The sequence below is a fragment of the Sprattus sprattus genome (assembly GCF_963457725.1).
Source record: "Sprattus sprattus genome assembly, chromosome: 19".
Classification (NCBI taxonomy): Eukaryota; Metazoa; Chordata; class Actinopteri; order Clupeiformes; family Clupeidae; genus Sprattus; species Sprattus sprattus.
The window spans coordinates 26,374,859-26,397,358 of record NC_137917.1 but is presented as its reverse complement, the minus strand read 5'-3'; the positions used below and the strand labels follow the sequence as shown (position 1 = coordinate 26,397,358).

The 22,500-nt window shown below is 49.2% G+C and overlaps 1 protein-coding gene across 1 annotated transcript in view; it reads right to left on the bottom strand.

Annotated features, from left to right (window-relative positions):
* oxr1a (oxidation resistance 1a) overlaps nucleotides 1-22,500 on the bottom strand; it is a 69,062-nt gene that overhangs the window by 17,341 nt on the left and 29,221 nt on the right. The window contains 7 exon segments of the mRNA XM_080857558.1: nucleotides 1-525; nucleotides 4,981-5,165; nucleotides 6,022-6,174; nucleotides 16,431-16,544; nucleotides 19,117-19,139; nucleotides 19,142-19,177; nucleotides 19,180-19,222. The exon segment at nucleotides 1-525 is cut by the window's left edge and continues 179 nt beyond it. Of these exon segments, the coding sequence (XP_080713684.1) occupies nucleotides 1-525; nucleotides 4,981-5,165; nucleotides 6,022-6,174; nucleotides 16,431-16,544; nucleotides 19,117-19,139; nucleotides 19,142-19,177; nucleotides 19,180-19,222 (1,079 nt within the window).

The window sequence follows — 22,500 nt, the reverse complement described above, 5'->3', positions numbered from 1 at the left end:
CCCACCCCGGCCCCAGCCCCAGCCCCGGCCCCGGCCCCTGTGGTGGAGCTCTGCGAGGTCAGCCGGGACGGAGGCCCCTGTCCTGGGCAGCTGTCTGGCTGGTCCTTGCTGCCGGCCTGCTGCTCTGAGCTCAGGGAGGAGCGGGGCTGGGCGCTGTGGCCGTCTGTGTCGCTCTGCTCCCCGCCGCTGCGCCTCTCCTCCTGACTGACCGAGCCCCGGGCGCCGCTCCCCGCCCCCTTGCCCGTCTCACCTCCTGCTCCGGCCCCCTGCACCGCTCCCGCGGCCTGGGCCACCGTCTGGACGGACTCGGAGGAAGCGCCGGATGACTTGTCCTCCAGCCGGAGCTCCTCGGCGGACAGCAGCTCCTCGCGGATGGGCGACAGCTCGGACTCGGTGAACACGTCCTCTGAGAAGGAGCCCTCGGTGCTGCGCGGTGCCGTGCTGCCGCTCTCGTAGCCGCCGCCGGCATCACGGAGACGCAGCTCCGACGGGTGTTGTGGCGTGGACCACTGATCGTCTAGCTCCCTGCGGGACGGACAGATCAGGCCGGTTCAGATTACCAACATCTCTACCATACAGGAGACAGTCACAGTTCTAGAGCATCTCTACCATACAGGAGACAGTCACAGTTCTAGAGCATCTCTACCATACAGGAGACAGTCACAGTTCTAGAGCATCTATACCATACAGGAGACAGTCACAGTTCTAGAGCATCTCTACCATACAGGAGACAGTCACAGTTCTAGAGCATCTCTACCATACAGGAGATAGTCACAGTTCTAGAGCATCTCTACCATACAGGAGACAGTCACAGTTCTAGAGCATCTCTACCATACAGGAGACAGTCACAGTTCTAGAGGATCTCTACCATACAGGAGACAGTCACAGTTCTAGAGCATCTCTACCATACAGGAGACAGTCACAGTTCTAGAGCATCTCTACCATACAGGAGACAGTCACAGGTCTAGAGCATCTCTACCATACAGGAGACAGTCACAGTTCTAGAGCATCTCTACCATACAGGAGACAGTCACAGTTCTAGAGCATCTCTACCATACAGGAGACAGTCACGGGTCTAGAGCATCTCTACCATACAGGAGACAGTCACAGTTCTAGAGCATCTCTACCATATCGATACACCGTAGCACGATTCATACATTTTAAATTCATAAAATTCATAAACTAATTCAAAATGATAAACAAAGAAGCAGATAAGCAAAAATAGAAAAAAAGGTTAGGTTCAGGATATTTTCAACCTTTTTTGACTAGGGACAATTAACAATTGAAATTGTTCCAGTATCGAGTTAGAAGGCTGGAAACGATGACCGTGAAACTGCTATGCAATGGAATCCTTTGAAGCAAGCCAGCACGTCAAAGTAAACTGCTTGTTTTCACCACTGACAGGCTTATAAATATAATTTTAAGGGGCTGATAGCATGGAAAGGACCCTACGGACACATGCATCTGTTTAGCTCAATAACTGTAAAGAAACTGCAGAAAAATGACTGTTTGTACAGTCAGTGATTTTACCTCCCTGTATTCCGATCTCTGACGTAGCGCCCCATTCAGTGCCGGTAGTCGATTGGCTTACCGTGTAGTACTGGAGAGAGGCCTTCCTATGATAATCGACTAGAGGCACTAAAATGGGCTGCTACGACCGGAGGAAGTCAGAGGTAAAACACTAACATCTATGACCCTGTCAGTGGCGAAAACAACAACGGTTCACTTTGATTGGTTGGCCTGCCTTGAATGATTCCATTGTATAGCAAGTTTGGAGATTACTGATTTCGATCATTCCAAAAAAATTGGACCCAACAAGATGTAAAAATAGGGCCCAGGTTTAAAAAACCCGAAGCTCCCCTTTAAGTGCAGCATATCCTTCTGCATTCTGAATATTTTTTTTTGTAGTGGTAGACCTGTCGGAGCTGTTATAGACCTCTTTTACTACACAGGGGTATATTTACTGCTCATGACCCTTATGAGTGGAAGGGCAATAGAGAGGTATCGCCCCTCTGGTGCTGGATGTTAAACTAAAGCGAGAGACGCCACGGAGCACAGAGGGGCTGAGAGCGGAGAGACGCCACGGAGCACTGAGGGGGTGAGAGCGGAGAGACGCCACGGAGCACAGAGGGGCTGAGAGCGGAGAGACGCCACGGAGCACTGAGGGGGTGAGAGCGGAGAGACGCCACGGAGCACAGAGGGGCTGAGAGCGGAGAGACGCCACGGAGCACTGAGGGGCTGAGAGCGGAGAGACGCCACGGAGCACTGAGGGGCTGAGAGCGGAGAGACGCCACGGAGCACTGAGGGGCTGAGAGCGGAGAGACGCCACGGAGCACTGAGGGGGTGAGAGCGGAGAGACGCCACGGAGCACTGAGGGGGTGAGAGCGGAGAGACGCCACGGAGCACTGAGGGGCTGAGAGCGGAGAGACGCCACGGAGCACTGAGGGGCTGAGAGCGGAGAGACGCCACGGAGCACTGAGGGGCTGAGAGCGGAGAGACGCCACGGAGCACTGAGGGGCTGAGAGCGGAGAGACGCCACGGAGCACTGAGGGGCTGAGAGCGGAGAGACGCCACGGAGCACTGAGGGTCTGAGAGCGGAGAGACGCCACGGAGCACTGAGGGGCTGAGAGCGGAGAGACGCCACGGAGCACTGAGGGGGTGAGAGCGGAGAGACGCCACGGAGCACTGAGGGGCTGAGAGCGGAGAGACGCCACGGAGCACTGAGGGGCTGAGAGCGGAGAGACGCCACGGAGCACTGAGGGGCTGAGAGCGGAGAGACGCCACGGAGCACTGAGGGGCTGAGAGCGGAGAGACGCCACGGAGCACTGAGGGGCTGAGAGCGGAGAGACGCCACGGAGCACTGAGGGGCTGAGAGCGGAGAGACGCCACGGAGCACTGAGGGGCTGAGAGCGGAGAGACGCCACGGAGCACTGAGGGGCTGAGAGCGGTCCACATTCAGCAGGTCCGCAATCTGTTGCCCGTCACGGTCTACTGCCTTGGGAGAGAAACCCACAAAGGCCCTCTCATTGCAGGATCTACACACTCACACACACACACACACACACACACACACACACACCAGTGCGCACACACAAACACACACCAGTGCACACACACACACACACACACACACACACACCAGTGCACACACACACACACACAAACAAACACACACCAGTGCACACACACACACCCAAACACACACCAGTGCACACAGCCCAAAGCTCAGCTGAGGAAACATCTGGCCCCTGTGCAGGCAATGATTATTCTCCATCACCATGCATACGGCCATCAGCCTAACTACAGCAGCACGCCTGCCTCCCCAATGCTGCTCTGCCAAGTGTGTGTGTGTGTGTGTGTGTGTGTGTGTCAGCAGCACGCCTGCCTCCCCAATGCAGCTCTGCCAAGTGGGAGCAGAACAGTCCTGACTAGTATTATTATAACTGTGCTCTCACGCAGCTGGCAATAAATAAATAAATAACAGCAACGCAGACCACAAAACCTACAAGATATATATATATATATATAAACAGTAGACTGTGGGTGGTAGACAGCCTATTAAATTCATATTTTCTTTGAGTGTGTGAGTAATTCCTCTGTAGGAGGTGTGAGAATGTACTTCATTAAGCCTGACTGCGTCGCCAGTCCCTTCGTCTTTTCTGGGGGCGATGATGAAAAATAAGATGGGCGGCACTAAATCGAGGTCTGGCGCTGTCCGACTGCAGTCAGATCAGGGAGCGTCTTCTAATAATTATAATAATAATAGACTTTCTTTGATAATATGCTTGTATTCCATCTGATTTTCCATTTAATTTTGGCTCAGTTTAGTTTTTGTGGCCTAGCACAATTTGCAGATGACATTAGTTTTATCAGTTTGGCTGAGTGTGAAGTCCTTCCAGGCAGCACTGGTTGTTTTGCGTGTTGTTTTATTTTTAAACTGGGGGTGCTGCAGAGTTCATTGCTAGCTTCACAAATCACTTGGACTTGTTGTTGCTGTCTGTTAGTCTCGCTAGCTTATAGCTCAGCACACTCTGACTCCTTCCCATTTTCACTTTCAAGTTCCAATAACGTGTAGTAAATGAAACAGCTAGTTTGTGAACTCAAAGTCCTATGTTGCAAACAGAACATATGAGGAGAGGAATATGAGGGAACATTACTGCTGCCACTGGCCACACAGGCATGGAGCTGACTTTCTTTCCCTTTGAGTAGGAAAAATATCTGTTACCATAGTATTATTTGTGCTTTGCCGATTAACGTATTCAGATTTGCGTACATCACTACCACAAACTGTATAAAATACTGATGCAGTTGGAGTCCTCAGGGCCCTAGCAGACAATGGAGCTAGGACATGAGTAAGAAAAATGGGTCAATCTTTAATAAGCTAAATGACAGTGCTTCTGCGAACAGGGCTGGGAAACCCTGTTGTTGAACTGTGGACTCAGGGCTGATATGGGTGGGGAAGGGGACTCTGTAGACCTGCTACAGAACTGACAGCTGTTGTTTATGTGGTCAGCATAGCAATAAAGTGGTGTATGTGTGTGTGGGAGATGTACAGGAGTACAGCTGCTGTGCAAAGTGTGTGTGTGTTTGTGTTTGTGTGTGTTTGTGTGTGTGTGTGTGTGTGTGTCTCTGTGTGTGATGTGAAAGTGGTGTGAGCTGTGGTATGACTGAAGCATCTTTCGTGTGGTTCAAGACCTAGCTGTTGATAGTGTAGAGTGTATGTGTGAGTGTGAGTGTGAGTGTGAGTGTGAGTGTGAGTGTGAGTGTGAGTGTGTGTGTGTGTGTGTGTGTGTGTGTGTGTGTGTGTGTGTGTGAGTGTCTCTGTGTGTGATGTGAAAGTGGTGTGAGCTGTGGTATGACTGAAGCATCTTTCGTGTGGTTCAAGACCTAGCTGTTGATAGTGTAGAGTGTGTGTGGGTGTATGTGTGTGTGTGTGTGTGTATGGTTTTCGGGGGGGGGGTTGTCAGATGTGGCCCTTACGGTGGTATGCTCTCGCTGATCTTGCGGTCGATGATCTCCCGGTACACGGCCGCTGACTGGACCTCCTCCAGGGGACACATGATGCCGTACTCCTCACAGCCTCGCTCCAGCACCAGGGGGTCCGTCCGCAGCGGGTCAAACATGATGTTGTTGGGAGTGACCAGCAGGACTCCTCCCACCACACCCTTAACACACACACACGCACACGCACACGCGCACGCACACGCACACACAAACGCACACGCACGCACACGCACGCACACGCACACGCACACACAAACGCACACGCACACGCACGCACACACACACACACACACACACACACAGACACACACACACACACACACACACACAGACACACACACACAGACACACACACACACACACACACAGACACACACACACACACACACACACACACAGACACACACACACATAGAGAAGCAGAATCAGACAGCATAAACGATCATGCATATGGACCAATTCACCAAATGAATGCACACATTTTGTTTTGTTTTCGGACTAGATTAACATGAGCCTTAGTTGAAGCACAGTTTGCAGTAGTAGCACAAGACGAAATAACAAGCTTCAAGTTTCAGTTCAGCAAGAATATGGTACACTTGACTTCATCAGAGCTGTTTCCAGACAACAGTAGTAGCATGATCATTGTAATTGCATGTGCGCTGATCAGTTCCATAGGTTCAATCCTGTCCGATAAGGTGGATAAGGTGGATAAGGTGGATAAGGTGGATAAGGTCTGACACTGGCAGCCGTGGCCTACTGGTTAGGGTTTCAGGCCGGAAACCGTAGGGTGGACGGTCCGATCCCCGACCAGTAGGAAAAATGTGGGTGGGGGAAGTGGTAGACCACTGCTCTCCCATGCCCACATCCACGGCTGAAGTGCCCTTGAGCAAGGCACCTAACCCCGATCACTGCTCCCCGGGACACCACCTCTGCCATAGAGAGGACTTTCACTTTCACTTTCACTTCACACCTGCTGCTGAGTTGGAGAACAGGGAGGGAGAGGATGATCGGACTCACCTTGCCGTCGGTGATGTACTTGCAGTTGATCTTGAGGAACTTCTCGGTGAGGGCCTCTTCCTCCTCGGAGGTGGACGAGACCACACGGGAATGCCGCAGGGACGAGTACGCTGGGGGAGCGTGGGCCTCGGAGCGCGGAGGGCCATCGGAGTCCTGGAGGGCGGGGGAGGGGGTTGAACAGGGTGGAGGGATGGGATGGGTGGAGGAATGTGGCAGAGAGAGAGAGAGAGATGGAGCGATCAGGGATGGGTAGAGAGAGTGGCAGAGAGAGAGAGAGACACAGAGCGATCAGGGATGGGGAAAGAGAGTGGCAGAGAGAGAGAGAGGGATGGGATGGGAGGGGTGGGGATGGGGATGGGGAGTGAACGGGATGGGGATGGGGGGTACAGAGTGGAGAGTTAAGAGAGAGCCATGTAAGGCCACGTAAAGACAGAGCCATTTGTATGCGGGAGTCTGGAACAAACTACATCATATTCATGAAATCAAGAATTAGATACGTCAATTGCACAACATATAATGCTATAAATGTTATAGTTAGAAGTGTAACTGCCACACTTGCTTGTAGTGAGTGGAGCAGGAGAGCCTGAGTGCCCTGAACCCATCGGCGCTTGCAAGCTAAATGTGAACGCAGGAAAATGCCTAATGGCAGAAATTGAAAGAGCCTGGCTGAGTTATTTAAGCCGTACCAATTTGAATGTCTTCCTGTTGCTCGCAGCGACATCTTCTACGACTCATGCAAGATAATAAATAGTCTCCTGGAAAAGACATTCTCCGCAGTGCCGCCTAATCGCGTGCTATATTTCTCGCTCTACTGCACAAGGGCAAGTTAAGGCCACCGAACGGGGAGACATAGATGGGTGTAAATTACACAGACTGCACAGGCTCGCTGAACCCGGTCTTTAGCGGCCATCTGTCGAAAATCTTCCATTTGGACAATTTGCACAGAGATTAAGCTGCTTAGATGTGTCTGTTTGAATGTACTCTCGTGAAATGAGGGTGTAATCAAGCGAGCTTACACCTTTAAACAAAATGCAAGTGCCTCGGGTTTGCAACATGGCGGATTAGCAGACATATTAATAAAAGGAAACATTCGAGCCACAAAAGCCTATTAGGGCAGATTGTAAACAAAGCAAGGGTGGGCCTTTCGCGTGCACTGCTAAGCAAAAGCGCAATGTTCTCCATGTACAAATGAATCGCTATGGTAACAGTGCTATTAACCGTAATGGGATCTCTATTAAAGGGTTACAGCCCTGGTCGTTTACCAGCGTGCGTACGGCACCCAACTAAACTGCCGTAATAAAACCGACAAGGTCATTGATTCCCCACTGCACTGGGAAACAGTGAATGCAAACTTTCATGCCTGAGGTAATTCCAGCATCATCGTACTAGCATCAGCAACATTCCCCTTCCTCTTCACAATGCAGCACATACATTCAGAAGATTGCCCTGAGTTTTCCTGCATCGGAGCGTAAACACGGCACAAGACATGGTCACGGACACAGCCGCAACCTAATTTGACACTGAGGACAATCCAGATGCACCATCAAACATAGAGGCGAATTCTTTTCTGTATTGACTGAGAAGGTCTATGAAGACCACTGCAAAATAGTGTGTGTCTATCGTCCATCTTTGCTTTGCCAGGACTGGGCTTTAACAGCAGAGACTGCCATTGCCTTCAAGCCCCTGTCATGTTTCCAACCTAAAGCATAGAGGTGCTGAACCCTGTGTTACTGCGGCAGTTGAGCTCAGAAATGACTCTGCCCTTGACTCAGAAAGAGGATGCTCTGGATCAGTCTCATAAAGCCTGGCTCAGAGAGAGGATGCTCTGCCCTTGACTCAGAGAGGGGATGCTCTGCCCTTGGATCAGAGAGAGGATGCTCTGCCCTTGACTCAGAGAGAGGATGCTCTGCCCTTGGATCAGAGAGAGGATGCTCTGCCCTTGGATCAGAGAGAGGATGCTCTGCCCTTGGATCAGACAGAGGGGATGCTCTGCCCTTGGATCAGACAGAGGGGATGCTCTGCCCTTGGATCAGACAGAGGATGCTCTGCCCTTGACTCAGAGAGAGGATGGGATGCTCTGCCCTTGGATCAGAGAGAGGATGCTCTGCCCTTGGATCAGAGAGAGGATGCTCTGCCCTTGGATCAGACAGAGAGGATGCTCTGCCCTTGGATCAGAGAGAGGATGCTCTGCCCTTGGATCAGACAGAGAGGATGCTCTGCCCTTGGATCAGAGAGAGGATGCTCTGCCCTTGGATCAGACAGAGGGGATGCTCTGCCCTTGACTCAGAGAGAGGATACTCTGCCCTTGGATCAGACAGAGGGGATGCTCTGCCCTTGACTCAGAGAGAGGATGCTCTGCCCTTGGATCAGACAGAGGGGATGCTCTGCCCTTGGATCAGAGAGAGGATGCTCTGCCCTTGGATCAGACAGAGGGGATGCTCTGCCCTTGGATCAGAGAGAGGATGCTCTGCCCTTGGATCAGAGAGAGGGGATGCTCTGCCCTTGGATCAGACAGAGGGGATGCTCTGCCCTTGGATCAGACAGAGGGGATGCTCTGCCCTTGGATCAGAGAGAGGATGGGATGCTCTGCCCTTGGATCAGACAGAGAGGATGCTCTGCCCTTGCTGCAGCAGGGTCTGGATCAGTCTCATCAAGCCTGGCTCAGTGGCTACTGTAATTGCATTTTGATGCCCTAATGTTGCACTGGGTGCCTTTAAAGTGTGCTTTAAAGGCACCCAGTGCAACATTAGGGCATCAAAATGGAAATATTCTGGATAAGACCATCTTTATGATATTGACATTTACTTCAACATATTAGCACATTTGCATCATTATTTGATACTTTGGGCGTTAAAAAGAGTGCTAAAACTAGCCGCAAGAACATAGCCCTTTATTTATTGGTGCCACCATGTTCATTTTTCGAGTCTCAAGCCTATAAGCACTATAAAGGCAGAGCAACATCTCAGGAAAAGTGTGTAGGCTTACATCCCACAATTAATTCACGGCCTGTCAGTACAAAGTCTTAATAATCCATCAATGTCCAAGGATTTTTTCTATTGTTTTTTTTTAAACAGCATTCAACTGAATCCAAATTGGAGAACAAAAGCCTGGCTAATGTGATTCACCCTTGATGAGAAAAGCGCTGTGTTTCCCCAATGGAACAGAGCCTTCAGCAAGGACACCCAATGTTATTCTTCTCAGTTCGGCGGCAATGGCAGCTGATAACAGGGCTTCTTCCTAATGGAACTGACAAGGGACAAATGAGCTGAGGACAGGCTGGTCAATGCAGGGACTGAATTATGCTACATTGAGTCGTACGGCAATCAATTAACTAGCTTTACAATGGCAGGGAGGGACGGCTGGAAGAAGAGTAATCGAACGGCCATTTACAAGCGTTGCACAGGTAAAGGTGACTAGCTGGCACGGGTGTGATAAGCATGTTGTTATTGCCTCCTTTTCTCCTTTTCTCCTGGTCAAGCAGACACTTGACAAACAGCTAGCCTTTGTTGCTAGCGTGAGAATAAGTGCTATTCATTTCCTTTAAGGAAAGCAGTTAGAGGACACAGTTCAGAGGGGGGGAGGGGGTGGGGCAATTAGCCTACTTTTAGCCTAGCTTGCAAGTCACAGGTGGCAGACGGACCGACCAGCCAGTGCATCTAATGCATGTGACTGCCTGCTCAGCGTGGAGAAGTGAACGCTGGTGCAGAGAAACCCACAGGGCTGACCTCTGACCTCTACAGTTTCCCAGACGACTGTGGAGAGGCACTGACCTCTGACCTCTGCAGTTTCCCAGACGACTGTGGAGAGGCACTGACCTCTGCAGTTTCCCAGCAGACTGTGGAGAGGCACTCTAGCGGATCAAAGGAAGAGGTAGTGCACCAGACAGCAGCCAGAGATAAAAGGTACGACACCTATAGATTACTCAAAGCCAATACCATTCCAGAAGTACCTTGGCAACCTTTGTTTACAAACATTCTGATTTGGTCTACACCATTCTAAGGGCTGAAAGACATATACGGCCATAGTCCTGCTCGTTCTATAAATGTCAGACTGTTGTTGCTTTCAAACTATTTATTGCATCTTTAATGTGTCAGCCTGAGGGAGACGAGCAGGCATGATTGGCAGTGGACAGTGTGTGTTTGGGTGCATGCCCTTGCCCATGTGAAGCTGACAAGAGGACCTCTGAGAGGACCTTACGGCAGAGCATTGCAATGTTACAAGTCAAGTTCTTTTATTTGTCAGATGCACAAAATGTCACAGGGTCAGACTTGGCACTGAGCTTCTTAAGACAAGGCTCCGCCCAAAAGCCTACCATAACATAACATAGTATAAGATAACACAACATGACGTACACTCTGTACTTAATAAATGAAGCTGGGTGTGGACTTTGAGCCTAACAGAGGGACGAATATCTTCCCATCCTCACGGGAGCCTCCCGCTATTTAAAACACCTCACGCGGCCAGATAAGACCACTTCTATTGAGCTAAAGCTGGGTGCAATTACCGCTAGAATTAGCAGTAGATGTTAATGCACACGGTACCCACGGTGACTATTTCACTTATGACCTCAGATGAAGGAAAAAAAGAACCCTGTCTGCCCAGATATGTAGCTCCCCCTTGTGGCCAGATATGTAATCTGCCATGAGAGAACTGCCTGAACTGAGTGTACTGCCCGACTTGCATGAGCCACTGTGCAGTATGCAGTGACCCTTGGAGAGGTCATGACCTCTCATCCTTATTAGAGACCTCCATGAGTCAGGAAGTGGCAACGACATCACATCCTGTCCTCGAGCTTCCCTCTTCACTCACAAGGAGCCTGGCAGCCGGCCAGAGGAGGACACACACACACACACACACACCACCTCTGACACCTCTTGACCGCTAGCGAACACCAACTGGGGACAGGTAATTAAACATTCTGTCTCCCTGTTCCATGGCTGGCCTAAATTTAGCACTGGGTCAAGACAAGCTGAGAAACAGAACAAAAATGTGATCCTGGACACTAACACTCTCCCTCCCTCCCACACACACACACACACACACACACACACACACACACACACACACACACACACACACACACACACACACACACACACACACACACACTCCCACAGAGTTAGAGGAAGGAGAGACGGAGAGAACAGAACTAATGAAGAAAAGGGGGAGGTAGGAGAGAAACTGATAGGAAGGAGGAAGAGAGAGGAACAGAGAGAGAGAGAGAGAAGGAGAGATAGAAAGAGAAGAGGAGAGAGAGAGAGAAGGAGAGAGAGAAAGAGAGAGAAGTAGCGAGAGAAAGAGAGAGAGGGAGAGAGAAAGAGAGAGAAGAAGAGAGAGAGAGAAAGAAAGAGAAGGAGAGAGAGAGAGAAACAGAGAGAGAGAGAGAGAGAGAAAGAGAGAGGGAGAGAGAGGGAGGGAGAGAGAGAAAGAGAGAGATAAAGAGAGGGAGGGAGAGAGAGAGAAAGAGAGAGAGATAAAGAGAGAGGGAGAAAGGGAGAGAGAGGGAGTAAAAGAAGACAGAAAGAAAGAGAGAGAGAGAGTGTGTATAAGAGTGAGAAAGGCCTCAAGCCTGCCAGGCACACAGGCTGGGAGGAGTTGGCAGGTGGACTAATGACGGAACACCTGTTCAGCCAGCCGAGCAGAGATGGCTCCATCCTGCTGTCAGCCCAACACAGCTCCAGCACTGGACCCTCTGCCCATCAGAGACAGACACACAGAGAGACAGGGAGAGAGAGAGAGACAGGGAGAGAGAGAGGGAGAGAGAGACAGACAGACAGACAGGGAGACAGGGAGAGGGAGAGACAGACAGGGAGACAGGGAGAGGGAGAGACAGAGAGCGAGAGACAGACAGACAGACAGAGAGACAGGGAGAGAGAGAGAGAGAGACAGACAGGGAGAGGGAGAGAGAGAGACAGACAGACAGACAGGGAGCGAGAAAGAGACAGGCAGGGAGCGAGAGACAATCAGACAGAGACAGACAGACAGACAGACAGACAGACAGACAGACAGACAGAGCTGATCTCAGGTCAGAGTCTGTTCCGGTTGCGTCTCCTCACAGGGGACAAACACCGCGGTGCAACTAAAACGGTGGGATTCTTCGTGACTCCTCCACTGAGTGCCCTGATGGGTCTCAACGGCCGATGGCACTGGCATCAGAAAATAAGTGACTGGCGTACATGACACTAATAGAGCTACACGTCTAGCTCAGTTGACCACTGGATAAACAGCCTCAAAACTTCTCCAAATCTATCCAATGGAGGACAGTGACTTTGGTGAGCTGAAAGGCATTCATCTTTTGATTGCATAGCTAAATCACTGTGCCAGCACTCTCTGAATAGTAACGCAAGAGAGAGAGAGAGAGAGAGGGAGAGAGGGAGGTGGAGAGAGAGGGAAAGAGGGAGATGGAGAGAGAGGGAGTCTAGTCTAGCCAGCCGGCCCACAGTAACAGCGTTCTAATTAAAAGATAGTTAGGAGGGTGAGGAGGCGGTGTGTGTGTGTGTGTGTGTGTGTGTGTGTGTGTGTGTGTGTGTGCGTGTGTGTGTGTGTGAGGAGGTGCTGAGGTTTTATTAAAGCCCTGGCACACGCTGCTTGATCAAACAACACCTGCAGGAAGAGCTCCTTTCGTCTTGGCATTCACTTCTGTCTCTCCCCCTCTCACTCTTACTCTCATTCTAGCTCTTTCTCCTTCCTAATGTAGCTTCCTCTCTTTCTGTCTCTCTCTACCGCCTTGCTGATGTCTCTTCCTCTCTTTCGGTTTCTTTCTTTCTCTCTCTCTAACCCTCCCTCTTTTCTAATGTATTTTCCTCTCTCTCTCTCTGACACACATTCTTACTCTCATTCTTGCTCTTTCTCCTGTCTAATGTATTTTCCTCTCTTTCTGTTTCTTTCTCCCTCTCACCCTTCTTACTAATGTGTATTCCTCTCTCTCTCTCTCTCTCTCTCTCCTTTCTAATGTCTCTTCTTCTCTCTCTCACCCTCCTTCCTAATGTATCTTTCTCTCTTTCTGTTTCTTTCTCCCTCTCACCCTTCTTACTAATGTGTATTCCTCTCTCTCTCTCTCTCTCTCTCTCTCCTTTCTAATGTCTCTTCTTCTCTCTCTCTCCCTCCTTTCTAATGTCTCTTCCTCTCTCTCTCCCTCCTTTCTAATGTCTCTTCCTCTCTCTATCTCTCTCCCTCCTTTCTAATGTATCTTCTTCTCTCTCTCCCTCCTTTCTAATGTATCTTCCTCTCTCTCTCTCCCTCCTTTCTAATGTATCTTCTTCTCTCTCTCCCTCCTTTCTAATGTATCTTCCTCTCTCTCTCTCCCTCCTTTCTAATGTCTCTTCTTCTCTCTCTCGCCCTCCTTTCTAATGTCTCTTCCTCTCTCTCTCTCTCCCTCCTTTCTAATGTCTCTTCTTCTCTCTCTCTCCCTCCTTTCTAATGTCTCTTCTTCTCTCTCTCTCCCTCCTTTCTAATGTCTCTTCCTCTCTCTCTCTCTCCCTCCTTCCTAATGTATCTTTCTCTCTTTCTGTTTCTTTCTCCCTCTCACCCTTCTTACTAATGTGTATTCCTCTCTCTCTCTCTCTCTCTCTCTCCTTTCTAATGTCTCTTCCTCTCTCTCTCCCTCCTTTCTAATGTCTCTTCTTCTCTCTCTCTCCCTCCTTTCTAATGTCTCTTCTTCTCTCTCTCTCCCTCCTTTCTAATGTCTCTTCCTCTCTCTCTCTCTCCCTCCTTTCTAATGTCTCTTCCTCTCTCTCTCTCTCTCTCCTTTCTAATGTCTCTTCTTCTCTCTCTCTCCCTCCTTTCTAATGTATCTTCCTCTCTCTCTCTCTCTCTCCTTTCTAATGTCTCTTCCTCTCTCTCTCTCCCTCCTTTCTAATGTCTCTTCTTCTCTCTCTCTCTCCCTCCTTTCTAATGTATCTTCCTCTCTCTCTCTCTCTCTCTCTCTCTCTCCTCTCTCTCTCTCTCTCTCTCTCTCTCTCTCTCTCTCTCTCTCTCTCTCTCTCTCTCCTTTCTAATGTATGGTCTCTCTGATGAGTCCTGTGTTTCATTCTCTCCGTCTCACCTTTTCTTCTCACTCTTGCTTTTTTCTTTAAAGGCTGTTGAAGGTAAACCTACAGGTAAGGGTGAACCACACACCTCTCAGAGAAGAACCATCACCAACACACACACATCCTCTACAGGTAAGGGTGAACCACACACCACTCAGAGAAGAACCATCACCAACACACACACACTCTACTCTACAGGTAAGGGTGGAACACACACCACTCAGAGAAGAACCATCACCAACACACACACATCCTCTACATGTAAGGGTGAAACACACACCACTCAGAGAAGAACCATCACCAACACACACACTCTACTCTACAGGTAAGAGTGAACCACACACCACTCAGAGAAGAACCATCTCAGACACACATCCTCTACAGGTAAGGGTGAACCACACACCACTCAGAGAAGAACCATCACCAACACACACACATCCTCTACAGGTAAGGGTGGAACACACACCACTCTGAGAAGAACCATCGCCAACACACACACATCCTCTACAGGTAAGGGTGAAACACACACCTCTCAGAGAAGAACCATCACCAACACACACACATCCTCTACAGGTAAGGGTGGAACACACACCACTCAGAGAAGAACCATCGCCAACACACACACATCCTCTACAGGTAAGGGTGAACCACACACCTCTCAGAGAAGAACCATCGCCAACACACACACATCCTCTACAGGTAAGGGTGGAACACACACCACTCAGAGAAGAACCATCGCCAACACACACACTCTACTGTACAGGTAAGGGTGAACCACACACCACTCAGAGAAGAACCATCACCAACACACACACATCCTCTACAGGTAAGGGTGGAACACACACCACTCAGAGAAGAACCATCGCCAACACACACACATCCTCTACAGGTAAGGGTGAACCACACACCTCTCAGAGAAGAACCATCTCAGACACACATCCTCTACAGGTAAGGGTGGAACCACACACCACTCAGAGAAGAACCATCACCAACACACACACTCTACTCTACAGGTAAGGGTGAACCACACAACATTCAGAGAAGAACCATCACCAACACACACACTCTACTCTACAGGTAAGGGTGAACCACACAACACTCTGAGAAGAACCATCACCAACACACATCCTCTACAGGTAAGGGTGAACCACACAACACTCTGAGAAGAACCATCTCAAGACACACACACATCCTCTACAGGTAAGGGTGAAACACACTTCTCAGAGAAGAACCATCACCAACACACACACTCTACTGTACAGGTAAGGGTGAAACACACCTCTCAGAGAAGAACCATCGCTGACACATTTCCTCGCACGTCTTCAAGTCTCACACTCAACTTGTGAATGGAGTGGGATTCTTTTTGGGATTTGTTGGTCACTGGACATCTATGTGCTTCTCTTTGGTGAAGTTGGTCATTTGTTGGTCACTGGACATTTCTGACAGATTACAGTTCAAGAACCTGACGTCCGAATCATATCAGGAGTCATGCAGTTTGTTGTGCACGTGCAAATGCTTGGCCGTCCTGCCAGGCCTCTTGTGTCATTGTATTACAACAATAGCCTTTCTTTACTGGCCTATTCTGACCATGTGTCTTCGGATAAGTGCAGAGTGTGTGTGTGTGAGAGAGAGAGCAAGAGAGAGAGAGAGAGAGAGAGAGAGAGAGAGAGAGAGAGAGAGAGAGAGAGAGAGAGAGAGAGAGAGAGAGAGAGAGAGAGAGAGCGCACAACCAATACATTCCTTTTGTCTTGATTGTGTCAAGAATCTGCATTTCTTTCCAACAGACATTCAGTAGGGATTTAGTGGGGTGATGAAGGCCATCTGCCAATTAACACACAACACAAAAACACAACACACACACACACACACACACACACACACACACACACACACACACACACACACACACACAACAGCAACCACGGGCACCGAGGCTCATTTCTTGGCAGAGCACTAGGCATGGTCTATGGCTAGCACTCACGTCCCACAGAAATCAGCAAGATGGATGAACAGCTCAAGACACCAGTTGGCACACACAGCATTGTATGAGGAACTGGCCCAGGAAGACCTGCACATGCCTACATATTGGCACATACAATGTGTGTACATCAGGTGTGTACATGCTGTGTGTGTGTGTGTGTGTGTGTGTGTGTGTGTGTGTGTGTGTGGAGAGTGTGTGTGTGAGTGTGAGTGTGCGTGTGTGTCTGTGTGGTCAAGCATGCTTGTATGTATTTGTGTGTGTATTTGTGGTGGTCAATGTGTATTTGTTTGGTGAGGTAATGGAAGTTGTGGTGTGTGTGTGTGTGTCTGTGTGTGTGTGTGTATGTCTGTGTGTCTGTGTGTATGCGTGTGTGTGTGTGTGTGTGTGTGTGGACGTACCGTCACCTTCTCCAAGTCAGCCTCGGAGGAGGTGGGCGACAGGGGGCTGACGGGGCTGAGGGAGGGGGAGCTCCCCACACTGGACACATGCTCAGGGTCAGGGACATACAGAACCTGCAAACACAATACACACACACACACACACACACACACACACACACACACACAGCACGCTCAGGGTCCGGGGACATACAGAACCTGCAAACACAACCTGTTGCGTTTACACAGGCCAGAGGCACACACACACACAAGTAGGACACACACACAAAGTTTACACAGAACAAAGGCACACAGGCAGGACACACACACACACCCACACACACATATACACACACACACACACACACACACACACACACACACACACACATATATACACATACACACCTACACACAAGTGCATAGTCATGTATGTGTATCCACACACACACACACACACAAACATACATACCGTACATTTAAAAAAACACACACAACGTAACCAAAAGCTGCAGTTTTTGATTTCATTGTAGTTGTAGACATATTAGTAGCAGACAGATGGAAGGGGGGGGGGGGGGGGGGGGGGGGGGGGGGGAGATAGGAGGCATGTTTTCTGTTGGTCAAAAATGGATGCTGCCTGTACCTGCGAGTTAAACCTTTGTGAAAACACAACATTGCCTGTAGGCAGTTGCGGGCTCAAACAGGGGATAAGGGCCCTATAAGTGATGCCTAAAAGAGTGTGTGTGTGTGTGTGTGTGTGTGTGTGTGTGTGTGTGTGTGTGTGTGTGTGTGTGTGTGTGTGTGTGTGTCTTAGTGCCCATGCACACACAAGCACAAGTTGTTGTGTTTCATCTGAGTGCACTCTGCCTTGTGTGAGCTCAGTTCTGTGAGCACAGCAGTGTGACAGAGGGGAAAAACCTGCTGAAGAGGATTATGAGTGTGTGTGAGTGTGTGGTGGTGTGTGTGTGTGTGTGTGTGGTGTGTGTGTGCTGGTGTGATAAAGAGTCCTTCAGTGCAGTAGTTTTGTCGGGTGCAGCAGCCAGAGAACTGGGGTCTGCCTGGGAGGGGGCATCCTCTCCAGAGCAACAATCACACTGAACTCAGCATCGCCATGACAGCAGAACAGCGAGATGTGTGTGTGTGTGTGTGTGTGTGTGTGTGTGTGTGTGTGTGTGTGTGTGTGTGTGTGTGCGAGGAGAGGGGCCATAGGAGCACAGTTATGCTCTGGGGGGAATATAAATAGAACACAAAGATGTCTAGAACTTTACTGAACTAGACCTAAGGCACAGAGGATCCTCTATCTATGCTGACAGAGGGAGAGAGAGTATTGCATCGTCATGTTTAGAGACAGAGGGAGTGAGGAGTATTGCAATCGTCATGTTTGGAGATGTGACAGTGGGAGTGAGGAGTATTGCATCGTCATGTTTGGAGATGTGACAGTGGGAGTGAGGAGTATTGCATCGTCATGTTTAGAGACAGAGGGAGTGAGGAGTATTGCATCGTCATGTTTGAGATGTGACAGTGGGAGTGAGGAGTATTGCATCGTCATGTTTGGAGATGTGACAGTGGGAGTGAGGAGTATTGCATCGTCATGTTTGGAGATGTGAGGGAGTGAGGAATATTGCATCGTCATGTTTGGAGATGTGACAGTGGGAGTGAGGAGTATTGCATCGTCATGTTTGGAGATGTGACAGTGGGAGTGAGGAGTATTGCATCGTCATGTTTGGAGATGTGACAGTGGGAGTGAGGAGTATTGCATCGTCATGATTGGAGATGTGAGGGAGTGAGGAGTATTGCATCGTCATGTTTGGAGATGTGACAGTGGGAGTGAGGAGTATTGCATCGTCATGTTTGGAGTTGTGACAGTGGGAGTGAGGAGTATTGCATCGTCATGTTTGGAGATGTGAGGGAGTGAGGAGTATTGATCGTCATGTTTGGAGATGTGACAGTGGGAGTGAGGAGTATTGCATCGTCATGTTTGGAGATGTGACAGTGGGAGTGAGGAGTATTGCATTGTCATGTTTAGAGACAGTGGGAGTGAGGAGTATTGCATCGTCATGTTTGGAGATGTGACAGTGGGAGTGAGGAGTATTGCATCGTCATGTTTGGAGATATGAGGGAGTGAGGAGTATTGCATCGTCATGTTTGGAGATGTGAGGTCTCCTAGTGGATCCTCTATGCTGACAGAGGGAGTGAATAGTAGTGCATCGTCATGTTTGGAGATGTGAGGTCTCCTGTGGATCCTCTATGCTGACAGAGGGAGTGAATAGTAGTGCATCGTCATGTTTGGAGATGAGAGGTCTCTGGTGGTTGGATTTGTCTTGGAGTTGGAGTTGAAAATACTAAAAGATGGAGTTTAAACAAGTGAGGGGAGTGGCGAAATCTTGTAGTGTAGAGGTCACAGTGAGTGTCGAGGAGGGATGTAGTGTGGAGCGCAGACTAGGTGGAGGAAGAGAGGGAGAAAGAAAGATAGAAAGAGAGAGAGAGAGAGAGAGTGTGAGAGAGAGAAAGAGAGAGAGAGAGAGAGAGAGAAAGAGACAGTGAGAGAGAGGGTGAGAGAGAGGGAGTGAGTGAATGAGTGAGTGAGTGAGTGAGGAGACAGAGAGAGAGAGAGAGAGAGAGAGAGAGAGAGAGAGAGAGGGTGAGAGAGAGAGAGAGAAAAAGAAGACAGGGAAGAAGTAGGCAAAAGGAAGGCAGATTTTCACACCTGTCCATGGACCACATTTCTGAGAAAAGCTTGTTGAGTTGCACCAGCTCGTTGGGCGTGTGTCAAACTTCAGCGCTATGCTGTTGAGTGTGTCCCGGGATTCCACCTAGACCACAGGCGCACACACACACACACACACACACACACACACAACACACACACAGAACACAACGACAAGAGGGAAGAGAAAGAATAAAAAACAAGGGGAAAAAAGGATACACAAGACACGGATACTGGTTCTGCTGTGTGTGTGTGTGTGTGTGTGTGTGTGTGTGTGTGTGTGTGTGTCTGTGTGTGTGTTTTCCCTCAAGCTTACGGGTGACTGACTTGTCTGGGAGTCGTGTTTAATAGTCTTTGAAGTGCTGTAGGTGTTCCAGGTAAAGGTTAGCACTGAACACCATGTGTGTGGGAGGCACAACGCGAGAAGGCCCGCAGCTAAGGACACACACATTTACAGATACTGCAGCTAAGGACACACACATTTACAGCTACTGCAGCTAAGGACACACACATCTACTGCAGCTAAGGACACACACATCTACAGCTACTGCAGCTAAGGACACACACATCTACTGCAGCTAAGGACACACACATTTACAGCTACTGCAGCTAAGGACACACACATCTACTGCAGCTAAGGACACACACATCTACAGATACTGCAGCTAAGGACACACACACACCTACGAATACTGCAGCTAAGGACACACACATCTACTGCAGCTAAGGACACACACATCTACAGCAGCTAAGGACACCACACACACCTAAGGATACTGCAGCTAAGGACACACACATCTACTGCAGCTAAGGACACACACATCTACAGATACGGTGGGAAACTTGGTTTGGCATGTGGAGAGACGGAATGTTCCAGAGCAAAACAAATGCTGTCAACGTTTAAAGATGTTGCTTTGAGTGTGAAGATATTAGCATGAGAGAGAGTGAGGGAGAGAGACAGATAGATAGAGAGGGACAGAGAGCAGGATGAGAGAGAGAGAGAGAGTGAGGGAGAGAGACAGAGAGAGAGTAAGGGAGAGATAGATAGGGACAGAGAGGCAGGGAGAGATTGAGAGATAGAGAGGGACAGAGAGCAGGATGAGAGAGAGAGAGAGAGAGTGAGGGAGAGAGACAGAGAGAGAGTGAGGGAGAGATAGAGAGGGACAGAGAGAGAGTAAGGGAGAGATAGATAGGGACAGAGAGCAGGGAGAGATTGAGAGATAGAGAGGGACAGAGAGCAGGATGAGAGAGAGAGAGAGTGAGGGAGAGAGACAGAGAGAGAGTAAGGGAGAGATAGATAGAGCAGGATGAGAGAGAGAGAGAGTGAGGGAGAGACAGATAGATAGCTTGTGAGAGAGAGAGAGAGAGAGCAGAGTCAGACGATGCACAGCCTACAGACGCGACGCAAACAGTGAGGGATAAAGGACAGTGCTGCTCTGTCTATTGCCATACAGCCCAGGCAACTCAGTTTAACACACACACACAAGGCACACACACATACACACACACACACACACAAACACACATGTGCGGACACAAACACACACACACACAAACACACACACACACACACAAACATACACGCACACACAAACACACACGCACACACATAGGCGCATACACATGCACACACAAACACACACACACACACACTCTCACACAAACGCAAACAGAACAACAGAAAAGCCTGCATTCAGCCTGTAATCCACAGGAATGTCACCTGACACACACCACTCATCTCTTGTCCTGGTCATTCACGCAAACCCGAGCTCCTGATTACACAGTTTCAGCTGTGAACAGTGAGGAGAATAAGCAGAACTATCCTTCAGAAGGGATAATGTTAGTTCATAGCCATTGTAGTAACACCAAACTAGTTTTATAAATTCAGCTATAGCCAGAAATCCTCTTTAAGTAAAAAAAAAAAAAAAACGGCAAAAAGATGCAACAGACATTCATAGCATAGCATGCATAGATGTGTTATATTCCACCACACTACCAAAGCAACATGACCACACAGACAGATATTACTGGAGAGGTACACTGTGTTTCTTCCACATAGCTCTTGGTTGGTTTGCTGAGCTGCTGTACTCTGAGAGCATTGTGCTGACGACATGCGAGCCCATCTTGTCGAAGAGACAGCGCAAGCTTTTCTCTCCTCTTCTTTCTTTCTTTCTGTCTGTCTTTTTTTTCTTCTACATTTCAGGCCTGTTGATGGCAGCTCTTAACTTGGTTGTCATGGTGACAGGCAGTGGACAGTGCATGCTGGTCAGCACTTTGCCATGAGCCACACTGCTTTCAGGAGACACAGTGGGGGTGTGTGTGTGTGTGTGTGTGTGTGTGTGTGGGGGGGGGGGGGGGGGGGGATTGAACAGAGCCTACCCAGGGGAGGAACAGAACCCCCCCACACACACACACACACACCCCAGCAGAGCAGTGTTCCTCCAGAACGGTTTCTTTCTTAAATGAAATAAACAGATTCTTTTGGGGAGGCTGTAGTATCTGGAGTATCTGCCCTGCGTGACCCACATGGGCGTTAATGAATCCCACCCTAGAGGACTCATAAGTCCACGGCGTCTTTGCACACCATGCTCAGGTCACAGTCACAGTCTCTGCTTTCCCCAGGCAATAGAACATTGAGTAAGGAATTACAAGCTTACTATATTGTGATCTATTCCTTTTTCTAGGTTTATTTTGAACCAGCCTTAAACACGATTGTCACAAGACAACAGATTACTACCTGACCAAGACCTGTCAGAAAAAAGACAAAGAACAAAAAACCTTCACTTAACCTTAACCTTAGAAATGCAAACTCTCTCACTCACTCAATCAAACTGTTGTGATAAAAAATATGTTGCTCAAGAAGGTCTAGGTCTGTGGAATAACCATCACATGGTCTGTGACATTCTAGAACTTTCAGCCCCAGGGAGTTGAGGAGTCTAAAGAGGCGTCATTGGACACATGCTTATTGAGCTGTGGTCTGTGAGCGAACACCTTTGACACCAGCCCTTTGGCTCTCCATCGATCCAGTGACTCAATGGCAATGCTCTTTGACTTGGAATGACAAAAATGCAAACCGGAGGGTGGGACCGGACTGGGACTAGCTAGCTCCACAGCTGCAGTGGTCTGCAGTAGGCTGGCGAAGAGAGGATCAAAACATAGGGGGAAAAAACATACCCCTTATTCTTTCTATGAAACCATGGCAGAGATGGCTTTATAGACTAAACAGAACAATGAACTATCACAGTTTCTAAGATTTAGAGGTCTCACCGAGATTTTTCTGAGATTCTGCGTGAAGCTTTTTAAGAACATTATGTAGTATAACATCCAGTCATTTCACTGTCATGTTTTGCAAAAGTGACTGCCTTTTCTGGGCATATCTTCTGA